This window comes from Octodon degus, unplaced genomic scaffold, assembly GCF_000260255.1.
Source record: "Octodon degus isolate 3935 unplaced genomic scaffold, OctDeg1.0 scaffold00128, whole genome shotgun sequence".
In the NCBI taxonomy this organism is placed as follows: domain Eukaryota; kingdom Metazoa; phylum Chordata; class Mammalia; order Rodentia; family Octodontidae; genus Octodon; species Octodon degus.
This window is the reverse complement of record NW_004524704.1, coordinates 5,691,962-5,710,590: the sequence shown is the minus strand read 5'-3', so window position 1 is coordinate 5,710,590 and position 18,629 is coordinate 5,691,962. Positions and strand designations below refer to the sequence as shown.

Here is an 18,629-nt window from a genome sequence, read left to right as displayed (position 1 = left end):
GAGAGAGAGAGAGAGAGAGAGAGAGAGAGAGAGAGAGAGATTACTACAGGAGCTGCATTTCACTTAAAATATTTCCTCACCATCTTTGGATTCCTTCCTAGATTTGTTGTAATAGTTTCAGACAGAAACTAAAGGGGCATCTCAGCTTTCTTTCTTGGCTCCTACAGCAAATATCAATTTCCTGAACAGAAGTGCTTTTCACATTTGAATAGTAAAGCCAGAAAAAGTACAAGGGAAGGGAATTAAAAATTTGTTAGTACAAATGAAGTAACATAAAGATATAACTTTATTGATGCTAACAATGTGTGGAAGTTGGGAGCACACTAATTTACACTGAGATGGAGAACACCATGCATCCCTAGGTGTTTGAAGGGAAGTGGGCTGTAGTGTTTCTTTGCTGTGCTTTGTCCTACGACCCCGCCCCCAGCCAACTCTCTGCACGATGCTCCTGCAATATATACGCACCCTGTGGGCCTCACAGCCCAAGTGCAGCACACCGACTCAGCCTCACATGAGATCAGCCCACACACTAAAAGGAAATGCATTTAAATCATTGGTTTGCTTTCAAACCACTGGTCAAGAGGGAGGATCAGACTTTAGGCAACGTTCACATACTGACCTTCTAGGGCCCAAAAGAGTGTGCTCTTCTGAGGCCAATAGAGGCAATAACTCTGGATTCGGGTTCTTCTGGTCTTTTGACTCCTAGAAATAAATAGTTTTTAAAAAATCAATAAAAGGGGCACAGATCTGATTGTCCATTAGATGATAAAAATGTCAATTATTCCCAAAGGTTCACGACAGAGAGAGGGGTTAATAGGGACAGGCAGCAAACCACCCACCACACAGTAACTAGAGGATATAAAAGTCATTGTTGTTAGATAAATCTGTGAAATGGTGAAGAGCAAGCGCGGAGATTTGGGGCACAGGGGCCCCCACTCTGGTGCCATTTTGTATCCACTGAGCTTCTGGCTCTCGGGGAGCAGGCTTACAGAGGTGAGTCTCCCACTGCGGCTGGGTGTGGGTCTCTGCCCGGCTCTTGCTCCTCAGCTGACCCTCGCCGTCGCAGTAGGTCACACAGCAGCGGCAGGCTGCAGAGGGCTTCCCTCGGTGTTTGGACACCGTGCCCCCCGAGGCCGCAGGGGCCCCCAAGGGCCTCTCTGAGCTCTGCAGTTCTGGAACCTCTTTTAAACGACTTCTCCTCCTCTGAACATGATCCAGACTGACGTCAGATTGAGAGGAGCAGCTTTCATTCCAGCCAGAGCTGGCACTCAGACTTCTCAGGGGAAGAGCCAAGCGCAAGGCCTTCCAGAATTTGGAGCCAGAATGTTTGGACTTCTCTCCTTTCCAGCTCACGAAGGACACAGACTCCTTCAGCTGCAGGATTCCGGGGTGTGGGCGCTCCAGGGGGCGGTACTCAACCACGATGAGCTTGGTAGCGATGGAGTTCTGGCACATGACCCCCAGTTTGAACTCCAGCATGCTAATGCTCTTTTCGGTCACGTAGTCTGGGCTCAGGACAACAATCATCCTCCGGCTCCTCTGAATGAAATCAAAAACTGCTTCCACTGTATCTACAGGAAAATGAGAAAACAGCATAATGTCGAGTGGAAACTTCTCTACAGCCCAGGGCAGCACTGTGGAGCCTAAGAAGGAGAGGCGAGGAAGAAATGCCCGAGAATACCAGATCTGAGTGCTACATAGCCCACATCTTCAGGAAACAGGCTGGAGACACAGCTCAGCAGCACAGCTCCTGCCTGGAAATCACAAGGCCCTGAGCTCCATTCCCAGTATTAAAAAAAAAAAAAAAAGTCATCTCACTGATGTCATCCTTTCTCATAGCTGGGCTAACTTCGAGGAGGAGGAACTGCAGGTCAGTCTTTGTCCCCCGAAAAACCTTTCAGCAATCCACTTCTTGAACAAAGCCTTCCTTTAATCTCAAAAATCAATCATTTAATAAGTAAAATTGGTGTATAAATCAATTGACTCTAAAGCCACCTACTTCTGTCTGGTTTTGAAATCTTCATTTCTGCGAGTGTTACCTGATGTCTGCTATCTGGCTCTATGTTTGCAGTACTTGACAACAGTTGTGTGGTTGCTACACTTTCTCCTTGCCAATAGAGTATATATGTTCAGGATTTTTCTCTTATTCTATCCACAATGTAATTTAAATTCTCCTCCCAACTGTTATAATGTTCTTCTGAGGACTATTCTGGCCACATATGTGTTTTCTAAGAGTATTTTAGCAGCCATAGCACTGACACTATTGATCAGCAAAGTACAGTAGGAATTACTGCTTTTTGAGTTATGCATTTTCTTTGACATTTAGCTTTGGGATATAATATTGATCTTGTTAGAATTAAAACTTATCTCCTTCCTTCCATCTTCCCTCCTTTCATCTCTCCCTCCCTCTTCCTTCCTTCCTTCATTCCTTTCTTCCTTCCCTCTTCATTCTTTCATGTGCATGTGTGAATGTTTAAAGTGTGTGCTACATAATTATCTAGAAATTAGACACAAAGAATGACAAAGGGAATGAACCAATGAGACATAAGAACTCGGACGATGTCATTATCTGAAGGAAAGGTCATTCACATATATGATCATCACCTATGATAACCCTAAAACTGGCTCTAGAGAAGAGCTTCAGCTGTATTTACACACTGGAGATGCTTTTCACCTTGTGAAGACAACGTGGAGGTTTGCAGTGCATTTGATTGTTATGGACTTGGGAGCTATGAGCATTCCCAAATAAATCTGAAAATGGAAAAGATGTCAGTTTTCAAGAATAGTTGATTGATTGACTTAACAAGAATGCAAAGGTATTTTAGAGTATTTTCGTTTTGGAATTGCAAGGTAAATTTAAAATTTACCTTGATTTTTAAATGACTTCAAAATCAGTGTGTGTGTGTGTGTGTGTGTGTGTGTGTGTGTGTGTGCTGTCATCTTCACATTCATATGTGTGTTCTGGTCATTTCTTTGAGCCCTCCTGGCTTACTCACAATTTCATGAAGCTGCATTTGTAATGAAACACAGACTATAAGAATGGAAACTCTTTTGTTTCTCTTGGCTCATAAATACAAAACAAGACAACACAATCAGCCTTTAACACAGGGATTTTACAAGAATTTCATGTGTGTGTTGGGGGGGCAGGGTATGTCGGTTTTTTTTCCTCTAAACACAGAACTTAGTTTAAAAAAATGTATATTCTTTGCACTAGGGACACCGTGGTTGAAAAAAAAATACTTTCATAGAACTAAAAATATTGCCTTTAGAGCTTGTTGCTGTTTAAAAATTGGTAAGATTTCCAGAAAGTTGAGGATTTACATTTGAAAGAAGACAACATTAAACACAGACATGAGTGGAAGAATTCCAAACAGAGGAGAATGAAAGAGGAGACGCTTCTCAGAGGAGGCTTCAAACAGGCCTATGGCTCCTCACTTGGTACTTTCAAGGAAGCTACTGCCCTTATGGCAGGCAGATTTTTAACATAACTTTCATATTGTCAAAATTTCCTATTTGAAGTTGGAACTGATTAACATCTCTCTCTCTCTCTTTTTAATCTTTTATTTGATACAGGGACTTGCTATGCCGTTCAGGATTGTAGTGGTCCCCCAATCTCAGTCTCGTCACCACTGGGATTACAGGTGAGCTCTGCTACACCCAGTTTTGGGGCCCGCACAGCATGTACTGCTGAGGATTGAACCCAGGTCCTTTTGCTTGCCAGGCCGGCACTTACACCACCTAGCTAGTTCCCCAGCCCCATTAGAATTTCTTAACACTACATACTACTGGGAGAGGGAGTAGTGTTAGATTGATTGTTTATTCTGTTTATCTCAAAACAATGTAGTTCCACTGCATTAAGGTGACTGATTTTCTTTTGTACCACAAAATTGGCTTAGAAGTCATAGTAGTGGCACAGACTCTGGAATACTCAGGGACACTTTCTTCTTTAAAAGTCATAATCTTCCTGGAATTCATGTAGAGTAAGTTATGGCTATAGGGGCTGGGGAGAAAGCTCCACCGTCTAAGTGCCTGCCTGGCAAGCACAAGGACCCAGGTTGGATTCCTAGTACCACATGCTGTGCTGGCCACTAAAACCGGGCATGGTGGCACAGACATATAATTTTAGCACTGGGGAGGCTGAGACAGGAGGATCACTATGAGTCTGAGCTACATAGTGAGACCCTGTACCAAATCAATCAATCAATCAATCAATCAATCAATAATCAATCAATCTACGTTATGGCTATAATTTTACTCTTTGGGATACTGGTGGAAGAAAGAATGGCAAGTCTCTGTCTGTCTCTGTCTCCCTCTCTCTCTGTCTCCCTCTCTGTTTTTCCTCCCTTCCTTTCTTTTTCTCTGTTTTTTAAAACTTGAAGTGAACACCTAATCTGGAAGATAGATCTAAATTAAAATCTCAGTTTCTGAATTATCTGTGTTTTAATTTTAATACCTTTCAAATTCTGAGTTCAGTCATCTACAAAATGCATTTGATAATAGACTTCAAGGGCTGTGAAACAAATGGGATATCTAGGGCCAGCCAAATAGCTCAGTGGATTAAAGCACCTGCAAGCTGGTCCAGGGGCTGGGGTTTGGATCCCTGTGCCTGTGCGCCTGCACTGGCCCCTGGCCCTGGGGCTCACTGGAAGGGCAATTGGCACTGGGCACTGTAGTGCGCACCTGTAATCCTGTCACTTGTAAATAGGAGAATCACTAGGAGACCGTTCTAGTAGTGAGACCTTGAACACCCTGTAGACCCCTCCCTAAAATTCAGAAAAAAAAATCCAAAATCAAATTGGGTATCTATATGTAATATGTGGCATGCAGCAAACATCTGAATAATTTGGCTGAATTATTATTGCTAAATGTCTAGTGAGAAAAATTTTTTAAAATATATATGAATGTTTATTCCATTTGTATCAACTCCTGATACTAACTTTTGATCTTCACTTTCTATGAATTTATGAGAAAAACAGGATTTTAAAATTCTGTGTATTTAGTCTAAAATGGATGCAGATCAAAAGTATTGGTGCATTAGTGTCCTACCTATTTGAGAAAGTTTCATCTGTTGGGTAGAAACAGAAAAACAAGACAATCTATTGTTAAATGTGTCTCTCCTACAATACTGCAGAACACCAAGTGGCACCAGTACATGGTTGAAGAAAATATCTCAAGATTTCTAAAAAGGCCAGTAATAGCCTGGTATACAATGGTAACAAAATACTGACCCTGAATCTTCTGAATAGTCCATACTTTGTAAAGGAAGGTCATCTCCCATTTTTAGGATTGAAAGCACCTTAATACTGAGCATGATTTCTCCAATGCAAAAAACTCATAAACACAATCAAATGAGTCCACCAACCCTCTGGTTATATATGTTCTGCAGTAGGAGAGGCAGCATATCTGAGGATGGTGAACTCCGTTCCTGTTCAGCTATCTTAGAGTTGTTTCTTCACTGAATAGAAAATAGCCTCTTTGTAACCTGGACTGATTGATCCTAAGTCAAACTTTCAGGAAGGGAGTGGCAAGAGGAAGAACTTCAGGAGGAAATGCTTTACTCAGCTGACCAATTCAGAGGGTGTTACAGGGACTCAACAAACACTCTTTGAATAAGTGGATAAATAGAAATTTTTTCTAAAAGCAGAGTCAACCTTACCTTTAATGGTTCAATATTATTAACCCAAAAGAAAATGCATTCCTAATATTTTTCAATGACTTATATATTTGAAGTTTTAGAGGAATGCTTCTCATACTCAAAAGTATCACATATTAGTGCAGAGCATTAATTTCTTGGTCCCCTTTCAGAGCAACTGTCTTGGGGTTACATTAAAGCCTAAGAGAGAAAGGACCCATAGATCTACGCATGAGTGACTGAGCCAAAAGAGAGTAACTTTGTGTTCTTTTTAATTAAAGGAATTGCGTCTCTTCCCCATTTCTATATCTGCTTCTACACATTCACATGCATGCACAGGCACACAAACACACAGGCACACAGAATCACACACACAGACACACATACACACACACACACACACACACACGATATCCTAGTATCCTTTTTTTTTTTTTGCTAATATATAAAGGAAATATCCTTGCGAAGAATTTGCCCCTTTACTCAGATTTCTCTCAGGAAGAATCTGAACTATTGTAACTTATTTGATTTCCTTTTATAAATACAAGCATTTATTTTTTTTTATTCTCATTTTTATGCCCAAACATGAAAATAAAGACATAAACACATGCACAAAATAAAATTCAAAGCTGAAAATAAATGGTTTATTTTAAAAACATGTAAATGTACACATCAAATGAAAAACAAAAAATACAAAATTCATGAATAAAATTAAAAAACCTTAAAATATTAAAACTATCAAATAAAAGTGGGTAAATAACAAGTGGAGTAATCATGTTTCTCAATACAGTGGAATGTTCTTTTTTTATTAGAATACCAGGAAATCATCTAAGTTACAGTACAAAAGAGAATTAAATAAACTGTGATTGTGTGATTAGACACTATGTAGCACGATTCTTTGTTACCCTGGATGCAGAAGGTCCTTAGAGCATTGATCTAAAACCATTAGTTTTTGTTTTTAATTAAGAGACATGATGCGATTTTGCTCTATATATTATAAATACGTGTCCCTGTATCCCTCAAATAATCTGTAGTGGGCATCTTCTGAAATATAAAAGACAAAAAACCCAAAAACTTGAAACTAAATCCTGTTAGGGTAAGACATTATTACTTAGGGTTGACATGCTCTATTTTATAGCATTTGGAAAAGCTCAGTACCAAACATAGAGATATAAATAGAAAAAAATCAAGTAATTTCTAGGAGTACCAAATAGGATTTGGGATAAATATGGAATGGAAAAGTGCAAAAGGAACACAGCATCACAAAAGAATAACCCCCAAGTGCTGAGACTATTGATTGTTCACCTAAAGCTCATGCAAAACAAAACCAAAAAAAAAAAAAAAAAAAAGAAAAAGAAAAATGATGGTGAAAGCTTATCTGGAGTCAGTACTCCTCTGGCATTGGGATTAGAGTTAGAAGGGGGAATAATAGTAATAGAGAAAAGCATTAGTAAGGTTAAACATAATGGTCCAAAGAAGGACTTCTTATGTATAATTTTTGTGAAGATTTTACGGGAGAAAACTTTTTTCAACTTAATATCATCAAGAACTCATATAGAAAAATGGTTGATTATAGACTACAGCACTGTTGGACAACAAAATATAGGAGATAATTTTAGAGTTGCTTATTAGTGTGTATACTACTAAGATAAGGGCTTTCCTTAACTTATGGATTATTGTGTTTCCTAAGATATTCAGAAGCAATTATAGGTGAATTTATTGTCCTCTATTATTCAACAGTCCCCATATCGGAGAACTAAGATTAACTTAGCTTAGTTTCTCAATGTATCTGCTGGGAATATTGTAGAAAGTCAATTAATGCCTGATGACTGACTAGTGTCTAGCAGGGACTGTGCATACTCCAAGCACAACTGACTGCACTGCAACCCCTATCAACTGTAAGCAGTAGTAAGTTATTATACTAATCGAAAGAAGGTAAGGACGAGTGGCTACTACCCCTCTGTGAGCTGTAAATTCACAACTGTTAATGAACTGAAAACACCAACACAAACACATAATAGTACAAACACAATTTAAAACCTGCACAAAAGTTCTAGTGGCTTGTAATACTGTTCCAAGTTGCACAGGTAGAAGTACACACACATACCTACCAATTATGGATATTTGTATCCATACACACATATATGAATTTTATCAGCATGAATATGTGTGTGTGTGTGTGTGTGTGTATTCTACATGTACTATAGATGTTCACTATTCTGTAAACTCTGCGCTCAGTCTGATTTTGCCAAATCTAACATATAGTAAAATTTTACTTAAAAGCAAGTTTAAGTGATAGTAACGTAATAGGCAGACTTATTTGGAATAAAACATGACCTGTAGGGGTGATTAAATAATGAGGAAAATTAATTATCTTAGAATATTAATGCTAAGAGCACCTCTCAAGGTCACTAAAATTTGTAAGAAAGAGGCACAAAGGATGAGAAATCGCTTTTCTAATTTTCACATTAGCAACGCTAGGATTAAAAAAGACAGACTGCCAAACATCCTCTTCTGTGCTCTGTAAGTCCAAAATGCCCTAAAAGCATTTTGCTGCTTTCCTACTTTCCATTAGCACCAGTAGGGGTTTTCTCCCCAACTGCAGCAGGGGTAGAGCCACCTGCAATGTCTTTTGTGCTTTGATTTTTACCTGCACACTCTGAATGATTAATAGTAGAACTTAAGAGTTAGACACATGGATATAGTTTACTCTGTAGATAACTTGGAGCTGACTACACTAAAACAAAAATTATGATCTACTTTTTCAAGTTTACAAACATGATGTTAAGTACCTGAGATGAGGGAAAATGTGGAACAACAATAATTCTAGTATGTTCTTAAATCAATCATAAGGAACATCTTTAGTTACACTGCTTCCTATGGTCCGAAGTGGGCGGAACCCTTGCAGTGGTGGTGTGTTCTACAGTCAAATGAACAAACTTACCCTCAGCTAAAATTAATTTATGCCCTGATTATATTTTGATTTTTTTAATGGATAAGTAAAAAAACAATAAAAGATAAACAATAAAAGATTTATAATCTCATAATACTCTTGACAACAGTTAATGCATCTTCAAAGGATGTTTAAATCTACAGGCAAGGTTGTTCTGTAATGTTAAATGAGAGAGAGGAGAGGGAGAAGAAGAGGAAGAGGGAGGGTAAGGGAAGGCAGAAGGAGGGGTGGGGAGGGGGAGGGGAATTCACATCAACCAAGGCTTTGCCTGCAAAAAACCTGTGTAGTGACATCAGACACTGGTGACACACTGGTGACAATATCTTTCTAAACCTCTGTAGTGCCTGAGAAGCAGGCCAACGAACCATACAGACACCCTGAATGTATCCCCATGAGGAGGCTTAGACAGACTTTTTTTCTGCCTATTAAACCAAGAACTGGCAGTGATGAAAGGGGAACTCTTCCTTCCAGGAGTACCCTTTGTTCTTTTCACTCATTTCATTTCCCTTTCATACATTTTTCAAGGATGAATAAGAAAGACCCTGCTTGTCACTGCTAGAGCGCTTGGGGCTTTTCTTCACTGGCATGGCCACCTGCAGCTGCTTCCAGAACCTGCCCTGTGGATGCTTGGATTTCTCCCCTTTCCATTTAATGACCGTGAGCACCGTCTTAGCCCTCTTCAGCTCTTTCACCTTCGTCTCCTTCACAGCTTTGTACTGTACTAAAATGACGTTGATGTTGCCCCGAGAGGCCATATTTTCTAGGCCAGCCTTGAACTCCAGGAGGGCTTGGGTTCCCTGGAGCACGTAGTTGGGGCTTAGCACAACCAGCAGGCGTCTGCTTTTCTGAATGAAGCTCAAGGTCTCATCTGTGACAACTGGGAAAGAAAACACCATGGGGATTAGTGTTGGCTAAGAACTCGCCAAAACCACCAGGGCTCAAGGAGCAAACGTAGGGGACCTCAGATGACAGTCTGAGAAGGGAGGTAATTTTTCTTTCACCAGCAACATTCTGAACAATGTCCTGCTGTCCACTAACAGTCACGCTGTCCAGTAACTGCCATTTTCCTAAGGGGAAAAGGAAAGTGCACACAGGTATATCCTCCTCCCAAAAGAATTCCAACCAAGTACGAGACTGTGACCGCAGGCTTCTAAAGTACTGTTGGAGCCACGGGGGTGAGTTGTCCTAAAACAGTTTCCTCAGACAGCGTGGCATATCATGGCCCTATCAAATGAGTTTTGATCCCTTCCCGCCCCCACAAGACATCAGTGAACAGGCTCTCTAGTATGAAAAGCATTCATGAAGTTACATATTACAGAAGCAAAGTCATAAAACTTCTTTTTACCAACACAGCACAAGAAAGGCAGAATCGTCACCTTTGGCAAGTCCCTCTCTATGTGTGGACATTTCCTGGACTCAGACCGATATCACTATGTCTTGGAATATGAACTTCAAAACTTGTAGCCAATCAAACTTTTTCAACTACCAAGGCATTCCCAACTGCGGCGCTAGCTCTCTTTGCTCAAGATGCCTATTTCTTCCTAGATCTTCCTCCTGGAAGTCCCTTCACTGCTGTAGAGCCATGTGTTTCGGCAGCTGCCAGCTGATGTGTCTGCTTTCACTGACTGCTTTCACTAACTGGCAAATACTTTCCCCAAGTAATAAAAAGTAGGAAAATGAAAATGCAGTATAATTTTATCCCGCTGTCAGGGCTCTGATTAATTCCCATCACTAAATTCTTCAGGCTAATCTCTCTTTACAGATGCTTAGCAAGGACAGTATAATCCTCTGCGTGGGTTAGAGATACTGCTGACTCCAGGTAACAGGGCTTTGTGAGCCCCTATATCATGACTGGACACTCCCCAGGCAGTCACTTTGATTCTTAATCTTCACAAATACCAAAAGTTTGCAATTAAAATCTAGCATGTACAACATGGAAAAGCACCCAGGAATAAGACACTATCTACTCCAAACAGCTTCCTTGGAGGCTGACCATATGCTGTAGGCATGGAAAAAGACACAGAGGCAAAGTGGACTGAGGAAGAGAGGCAGGCAGAATCCAAAGTGATCCGAGTGCCTTCTTCTCAAAGCAAAAGTAATTAGGCAGAACTTGAGTTCCCCAAAGAAGTATTAACCTTCTTGGAGATTCTCACCTAGTTATGCAGTGTTTATCTTTCTTTAACACTTCACATAGTAACTAAGTAATTCTTGAATGGGTGAAGAAATTAATGAATAAATGATGCAGTGAATTACACATGAAAATGAGTGGATTGTATCCTTTGACTATATAATTAAGTCATCATTTCCTGCTGAATTTAGGAAGGAGATGCTTCCTACAGGACACAAGCATGATGAACTTCTGGATGACTGGAAAGATCATGCAACTGATCCATCCAACTCCAATGAGAATGTAATTTTAAGTCTTTGTCTCAGTGATCCACATAATCCTCATAATTTTTTCAAAACCAAATGATTAATGTAAACAGGACTTTCGAGGAAGAAAATTTTAGCTTGTCATGCTTGGGTCAGAAACACTACATACATTTCAGAAGCAGGATGTTTCACAGCAGGTTTATAAATATTACTTATTTAAAAACACTCAAATCATTATGTAGGGCACTGCCAGTTGGGCTTATTTTTATATCACCAGAAGACATATTTTTGCTTTAAAGTATCCAGCAATTTAAGTTTTTCTTTTTTAAACCTAGTAGAATACACTGGCCTTATACAATGTTATACTACATCTCCAATTAATAATTGGTAAAAAAGAGATTGCAAAACTAAAGGAAAGGCGAATATGAGCAGCACTAGTTTGCCAGAAAATAAAGGAAAAGAAATGCATAAATGGCAAAGGGAAATATTCTACCAATTGCCGGTGACATATTGTCTCTTGCAACTCAGTTTTATAAAACCAATTACACTTCAGGGTGCAAAAGAAACCTATTTTGTAAGTTTAGTCTTCATAAAAAAAGAAAATTCTAGGCAAATCAAAGTAGATCTACTAAACATAAAATTCTGAATGTGAACAAACAGAACCCTGAAGGTTGGGGTACTTGATCAGTGCCCTAATACACCGTGTGCCCACTTTTCTGATGAGGTGTTCTTGAAAATTACAAGGGCAAATAGTTTGGAACCATAAATCAGGCTGAATACTATATGAACTGTCATAAGGTTAAATCAGGCTGAATACTATACGAACTGTCATAAGGTTTCAGTTCTATATAACTCTCTATTCCTTTAAAAACTGTATATTAGGCATCTAAAGTTGCAAATACAAGCTATGAGTCTCATATGTGATCCAAAGTTAAGGGTCACCTTTGCCCTTCAGAACAGTGCCACTTGCACCTGGCGAAAATATCTTCGGGCCAGGAAGATAGCTCATGAGAATAAGGGCCTGAATTCAAACCTTGGTTCCATAAAAAGAAAAAAAGAAAAAAGAAACACTACAAATTTTGGGCTGGGGAGATGGCTCAGTAGAATAAGCACTTCCCTGGCAAGCACAAGGGTCTCAGTTCAATCCCTGGTTCTGCCAAAAAATAAAGTAAAATAAAATAAAATGCCTACTTCCTCCAGGTAGACTGTCTCGATCAAAGATGCACAGCTTATATCCAAACTCATTCTCCAAAACTCCACGAAGGGTCAGTAAGACGAATTCTTCTTCTTCAGCATTTCTTGCATAGGACACATAAATATCATACTCCTTTCCATCTACCAAAAGAGCACAGATCCAATATAAATTAGGAAAGTTTATTAATAGCATTTTTTTTCTTAATTCTAACTTCTGCATATTGGACAGTTTTATTTTCTACAAGCATTAATTACGTGACAAATTCAATGTGATTTTCTACTTGCAACAGTATCCAGGCAAAACAGCTATCTGAATTTAAATTTTATCTATATGTCTTTAAAATTACCCTGAGAGCTTCCTCAGGCTTGGTAAAGCATACTTGTCAGTGTGTTATAAAAGTGTGACCCTTGGGTCTACATTTAGGCCCTGAACCCTTTTGCTCTCTCAGGGCCTTCTCCTGTGTTTTTCTTTTTGGCCATCATGAAGCAAGCAGCTCTTCCGTAGCATTCCCTTCCACCATGATGTTCCTGCCTTTGAGATAGTCAACTATGAACTAAATCCTCTGATGCCAAGAGCCCAACTAAACCTCTTTTCTTTCAAATTATGGTTGTCAGGTATTTTGTACCAGTACCAGAAAAGCCGACTTACACAGTTTCTTAATCTAATCTCACTTAGTTGAGTCTCTGTTGCAGAAAGAATGAGATCTGGCCCACTCAACTGTGAATTAATAGAACAAGGATGCAAAATATATGCGCAAGCGTTTAATGCCATGCAGAAAATTCCTACTCCTTGTCATAGTACATCATTCAAAAATACATCGGTATTATAAATCGAGTAAGACTTTTTGACAGAGTTTAAATTATACCTGAGGAGAACTACAATTAAAATGTACTTCTATTCAATGGAATAATCTTTCCTCAAATTGTCTAACTATAGAAATCACAAGTCATAGAAATAAAGATTATGTGCTTCCGGCAAAACCCTACTGCATTAGAATCCTTATGAGGCAGACCTAATCTCTGCTCAAATGCTTGTTTCATGCTTAAAGGCAATTTTTTTTTTTTCACTAGATCAGTGCCTTGTAAACTAATGCACACATGCATCAGTTGGGAATACGGCTAAAATGTAGATTCTGATTTAGTGGGGATCAGATCTAAAATTTTCTGTTATCAGATGATGCAGATACTTCTGGTTGAGGGGTCACTCTTGACTACGGATAGTGTGAACTTGCACTATGCAATATTGGTACACCAACATGTCTACTGAACTCCTGAACTAGAACTAGTGTAGACTGTGGTGTACTGTAAGTAAGCAATAAATAGATTTTAAATTTTAAATATTTCAGTGATAAAAGGAATGTAAAATGTCTCTCACCTTTTTAACATTAATTAGGTGTCGAAACAGTACTATGACTATAGAAAATAAAGTCATTACCCTTATGTATTTCCTTTTGCTTTTTCTAATGTGGGCATTAGAAAAAATTAAATTTCATGTATGGCGTCTTAGTTACTTTTCTTTGTTGCTGAGACAAAATATCCAACATTCAAAGTTAAAGGAGGAAAAAGTTTATTTCGGCTCACAGCTGGTAGGGGTTTCAATTCATAACTGCCTGGCTCCAAGGCAGGGTGGTATAGTAGAGGGGCTTCATGAAGGAGAAATGTCATGGCAGGCAGAGAGAGCACAAGTCTTTGAGCACCAAGCCACAACCACGTCCACAGCTCTTTCTGTCATTTGAATCTTACTCAGGCTACTCACTCTTACGGCAAGTAGCACACACACACCACTAACCCTAGTATCATACCTTGAATCAACCCCAGCATAACATCTTAATCCCAGTTGCATAAACCCTAGATCCAGTCACTTGCAAAAGGCCCCACCTATGACCACATGAGGCGTTGATCGGACATCTAGACACCAGCAATGACCAATTTTCTAAGGATGATAGAAGAGATTTATATGAAACTTCCTTTCCTTACCTAGAATGGTTTCATCAGTTCCAAAGTGAGCCCGATAAAAGAGGACCATCTCCAGCCAGTAAACGTGGTACACAACAATAAGAATTACCACCAGCAGGACTGTCGCTCCAAAACCACATGCCAGTTCCACTGTGTATCTTGGTGCTACGAAAAGAAATCATAACAAAGACAACAGTAAAACCAAATTGATTTCCATTCAGTGATCGTGTTCCTCCATCACCCTGCAATAGCTGGAAAAGTCAAGTGGCTGAATCATGCAACTGACCTGTGTGTGTCAATAAAGGCGGTAGAGGTGAGGGACTGCTTTTTAAATATTAGGTTGTGTCATATCTATTTCCATACATGAGTGTCTAGTACCTGGTGTGGAAGGTTTTTAAATTGTAAGGTAAGTTTTGTAGGCTCTAACACAAAATTTAAGGAGAATCAATATTGGGAAGGATTCAGAAGAGTATCTTATTCACTGCAGTGTTTCCTACATCTTCTCAAAACTGTATTTGAATAGTGTCATTCCTTTGTCCATCTCTGAAGGTGAAGTTACAAGACCCCTACCTAGAGAATCCCATCCTGTTGGCAGAATTTTCATTGTTGAAGCAGCTAGTTTGACTAAAACTTTAGTGAGTTTCCATTAATGTTAGTTTTCAGTGTTTCAGATGGCACGAATTTGATTTTTTTTTTTTTTAATTTGCATCTGGTCTTCAAAAATCTTATTTTCTCTGGGGATAAAAAGGAGTCATCCACCAAATTCTAAGCATGCTTGGCTCTGGAAGGATCCCCCATGTCCATGGTTTTAGGATACACATTTCAAAGACTGAGTTGAGAAATCTTGCTATGCACATATTTCTACATAAAAGGCCTTATTTTCAAATCAAAGACACCATAGCAGATTTTTTTTTTAAACTATCAGGAAAGAGTGAGGTAATTTTGATTTAACTGAAAATTTGATATTAACTCATTATCCTTGTAAGAAAGCCAGTTAGAAGCCACATTAGGAGCCACTCTCCTATCTCGCTTACTTTTAGCTATTTTTTTCTAAAATGTCAGGAATATTTAATACCAAACCTTTGCTCTGCCATGATTCTGGGAGGAATCAGCCTTTTCTTTTTTCAATCTTCAGGTTTATGTGCAAGTATCATTACTTTGTATGAGATTTCATAGAATAAAACTTTTAACTTGAGCTCTGCCAGTAGAAATTCCCATTCCTCTTGTTTATGATTTTATCATAGCACTGCTCTTACCCTGTAGTCTGTCTGCAGGCTTGCTTTTGCACTCCTTCACTCTTCCCTACACTACACATTCACAGTCTTCCAAGGGGAGACTTCTTTTTTTCCATGCTACCACTAGAACTCACAGTATTTTATACAACATTTCCAGACAACCCTCTGTACTTCCAATATTTAAAAGAAGCCTACTCTTACACTAGGTATCAAAAACTTCTGGTTATTATATTAGCTATGATAACCAAATGTATGAGTTTCTAGAAGGAACACAATATTTCCTGTATCTGAATAAGGAGTGATTTTCATTACTGATAAGTTGGCTCGCTAGTTAGGTTGTTTTTTTTTTTTTTTTTGGTGGAACGGGGGATTGAACTCAGCCCCTTGTGCTTGCCAGGAAAGTGCTTATCCTACTGAGCCATCTCCCCAGCCTGCTAGTTAGTTCCTGACATGGAATGATGGTTAAGACAGAAATAGTGTATACGCTTTTGGAGTTAACATTCTGAGGCAAGGAAGTGAGGAAATAAAGCCAAAGATATGTTGATTTTAAATAGTCATGAATGCTAAAAATAAAGTAGTAGAGGTGACTGAGCCACCAGATTTGCCTGGTGGATGAATCTTAGGTAGAGTGGTGTGAACACCCAGAACATTGTAGATGTTAAGTGTCTGCTAAGTCAAGACAGGAAGGGTCTCGCTCAAAGCTGGGACAGCAACTGAGACTCTCCAGGGATCCTTCTACAGTATGTCCAAAAGTTTAATTATTGAACATATACTAATGGAAAAACATGACCTTTAGAGTCATCACCTACCCTATGGAGAAAACACTGAACAGCCTAAAGTTGAACCTGACCATATCTTTAAAAAAAAAAGGCAAGCTGCATAGCTGTCAATTCATTATCCAAGATGCAGGATATTAATCCTGCCCCAGGTATAGCCTGACACTCAGCAGTGCAAAATTATCATCAGGTAGTCTTGTATTCATTCCATGAGAAATGGTCTTTCAACACCAGGAAACTCCATCACACAATGCCAGAAGCAATGCCAGTGTAGTTACTGATCATTTACTAGGATCAGTTTGGGCAGCTGGCATAAAAATTGTTGTGTCTCCAGGATTTCTGAGTATGTATTATGTTAACAGCATACTGGGATAATCCTGCTGCTGTTTTCCTTATCTGCTCAGTTATTTGAGCTCTCTCTGAATGGACAATTTGTTTATCTACACAAACTCAGGCAAGGGCTAGAGAAGGTCATGGGCTAGGCTTACCTGAAAGGGTCTTTTTCTAAATGTCAATAGACATTTTGTTTAATGGACAAGAGATCAATTACTCTCATAAATTTCTCTGGGCCACCTTCATTTTACTACTTCCTGTTTTCTTTCTTTTTTTTAAATTTCCTATTTTATTTCTAAGGGAGCTTTCACATTCTGAGTCACAGTCACATGTGTCAGACACAGACTGTATTTTGTGGAGCTCCTTAATATCATGCACTCTCAAATGCTGTTCAGGGCCGGGCACATAGCTCATTAGGCGTAAGTGCCTGCTTGGCAAGCAAAGATCCTAAATTCAGTCCCCTGTACTGTGGTCAAAATGACAAAAAACAAAGCAAAACAAAAGACCTCAAGCACTATTTAATGAACCAGACTCTTAAATCTCATACCAGTCTGATTCTTCCACATGGTTGAACTGAGTGCAGGAAGTGCTGTACAAGGCTTTCAGGTAAAGTAGTGCTAAGTTACAGTAAACAGTGTCCCTTGGTCTCTATTTTCGGTCTGCCCCAACTAGAATTCCCAGCATTATGGAGCAATAATTTAACCCACAACCAATGGGAGATAGGTGATGCAATTTGACTCCTGCAGTCCTTCTCTGTCTAATTTCACTATTAATCTAACTCAAATTGTAGCCAAGTGCTTGCTTTTACGTATTGAGTCAGGCTTCCTCTTTTCTTTCTGCAGTTCTATAGTAAAATTTGTCTCCAAATTATAAATCTCTAGCCAATTACCTTGGGGCAAAACTTTTCAACACCTCACCTCTAATTTCTCACGCACATTGAGTTCTAGTCCTACAACTATCCATCTCCTTGGAAATCTTACTTATGCATCTTGACTGCAGTAATTACAATCTTTCCTTCTGGAATATTGAATTTTCTAGCCAAATACTAGTTTCTTAGACTCTCAAGTGTTCCTTGTGGCTACTCACTGCTAAATTCCAGGGACTTCCTTATAATTTTTAGAACTACAGTAATGACCATTTTCTTGCTTACGGTGAAGGACCTTTGTTTAGCAGCCCTAACACTCCCAAGAGACTGTGCCTTCAAAGCAGGACCAATCCAGCCCTACAGAAGGAGGCATTTTTGGGATTACTCTTATGCAGATACATGAGATGATGAAACAATGAGAAAATTATTATGTGAGAAACTCAACTAATTGGTGGAATAATTAAATTTTATAGTTGCAAAAATGTGGATGTTCTATGAAGAATGTGAAGAACAAATAGGAAATATCAAGGAAGTGTTTGAACGGAAAAACTAAAGTGAAAAAAAATGAATTTCTTTCTTTTTTTAATGTATTTGGTACAGGTTCTCGCTATGGAGGGTGGACTCAGTGACCCTCTTGTTTTCAGCCTCACCAGCACTGAGATTATAGGCATGCATCACCATGCCGGGACTCGGTTGCCTGCTCAGCATGCAGAGAGGAGGGGGCAGGGCTGGCATGGCATGTGGGGGGGGATTGAACCCCAGTCCCTGTACTTGCCTAAGCAGGTGCTTAGTCCACTTAGCTATCTCACCAGCCTAAAAAAATGAATTTCTGAAATAAAAAATGTTATATGTTAGAAATTATGAGTGAAATTATTAAGAGATATTATACGCTACCAAAACAAAGCAAAAACAAATGGATTTTAAAACTGAGAATGTCAGTTACCTGAGAGAAACTACTGAGCTGTATACCATAAATAAAATTTCTAGGACTAAAATAATCAAAGAAGCAGGATGATATATTTAAAGAAATAATGGCTGAAAAAATTCAGTCATTAAATGAAAAATATAAACTTGCAGAACAGGAAAGGATAATACCAAAGATACATAAGAATACAAGCCTACTTAAGGACATGATAACTGTTCAAAGTCAGTGAAGAACAAAAACATTCCCAAATTTTCCCTAAGAATGAGAAATGAGACATACAAGAACAATAATAAACAAAACAAAAGAAATTGCCCAACTCACCTTATAATTCATATTACCCAGGAGAAAATAACATTTTAAAGAGCTAAGATAAGGGGGCCGGGGAGA

General features: G+C 39.0%; 1 protein-coding gene across 2 annotated transcripts in view; it reads right to left on the bottom strand.

The window, feature by feature from the left end:
• Positions 1-849: 849 nt before the first annotated feature.
• Positions 850-18,629, bottom strand: part of Il1rap (interleukin 1 receptor accessory protein) — a 138,752-nt gene continuing 120,972 nt past the window's right edge. Inside the window, exons 11-13 of one of the 2 annotated variants that reach the window (XM_012516829.2) lie at positions 14,130-14,273; positions 12,150-12,293; positions 850-1,571 (exon numbers count right to left, since the gene is read on the bottom strand). In XM_012516829.2, coding sequence (XP_012372283.2) covers positions 850-1,571; positions 12,150-12,293; positions 14,130-14,273 — 1,010 coding nt within the window. Of the gene's footprint in view, positions 1,572-6,990; positions 9,463-12,149; positions 12,294-14,129; positions 14,274-18,629 lie in introns of those variants that run through there. The other variant, XM_023700913.1, reaches the window with a different exon arrangement.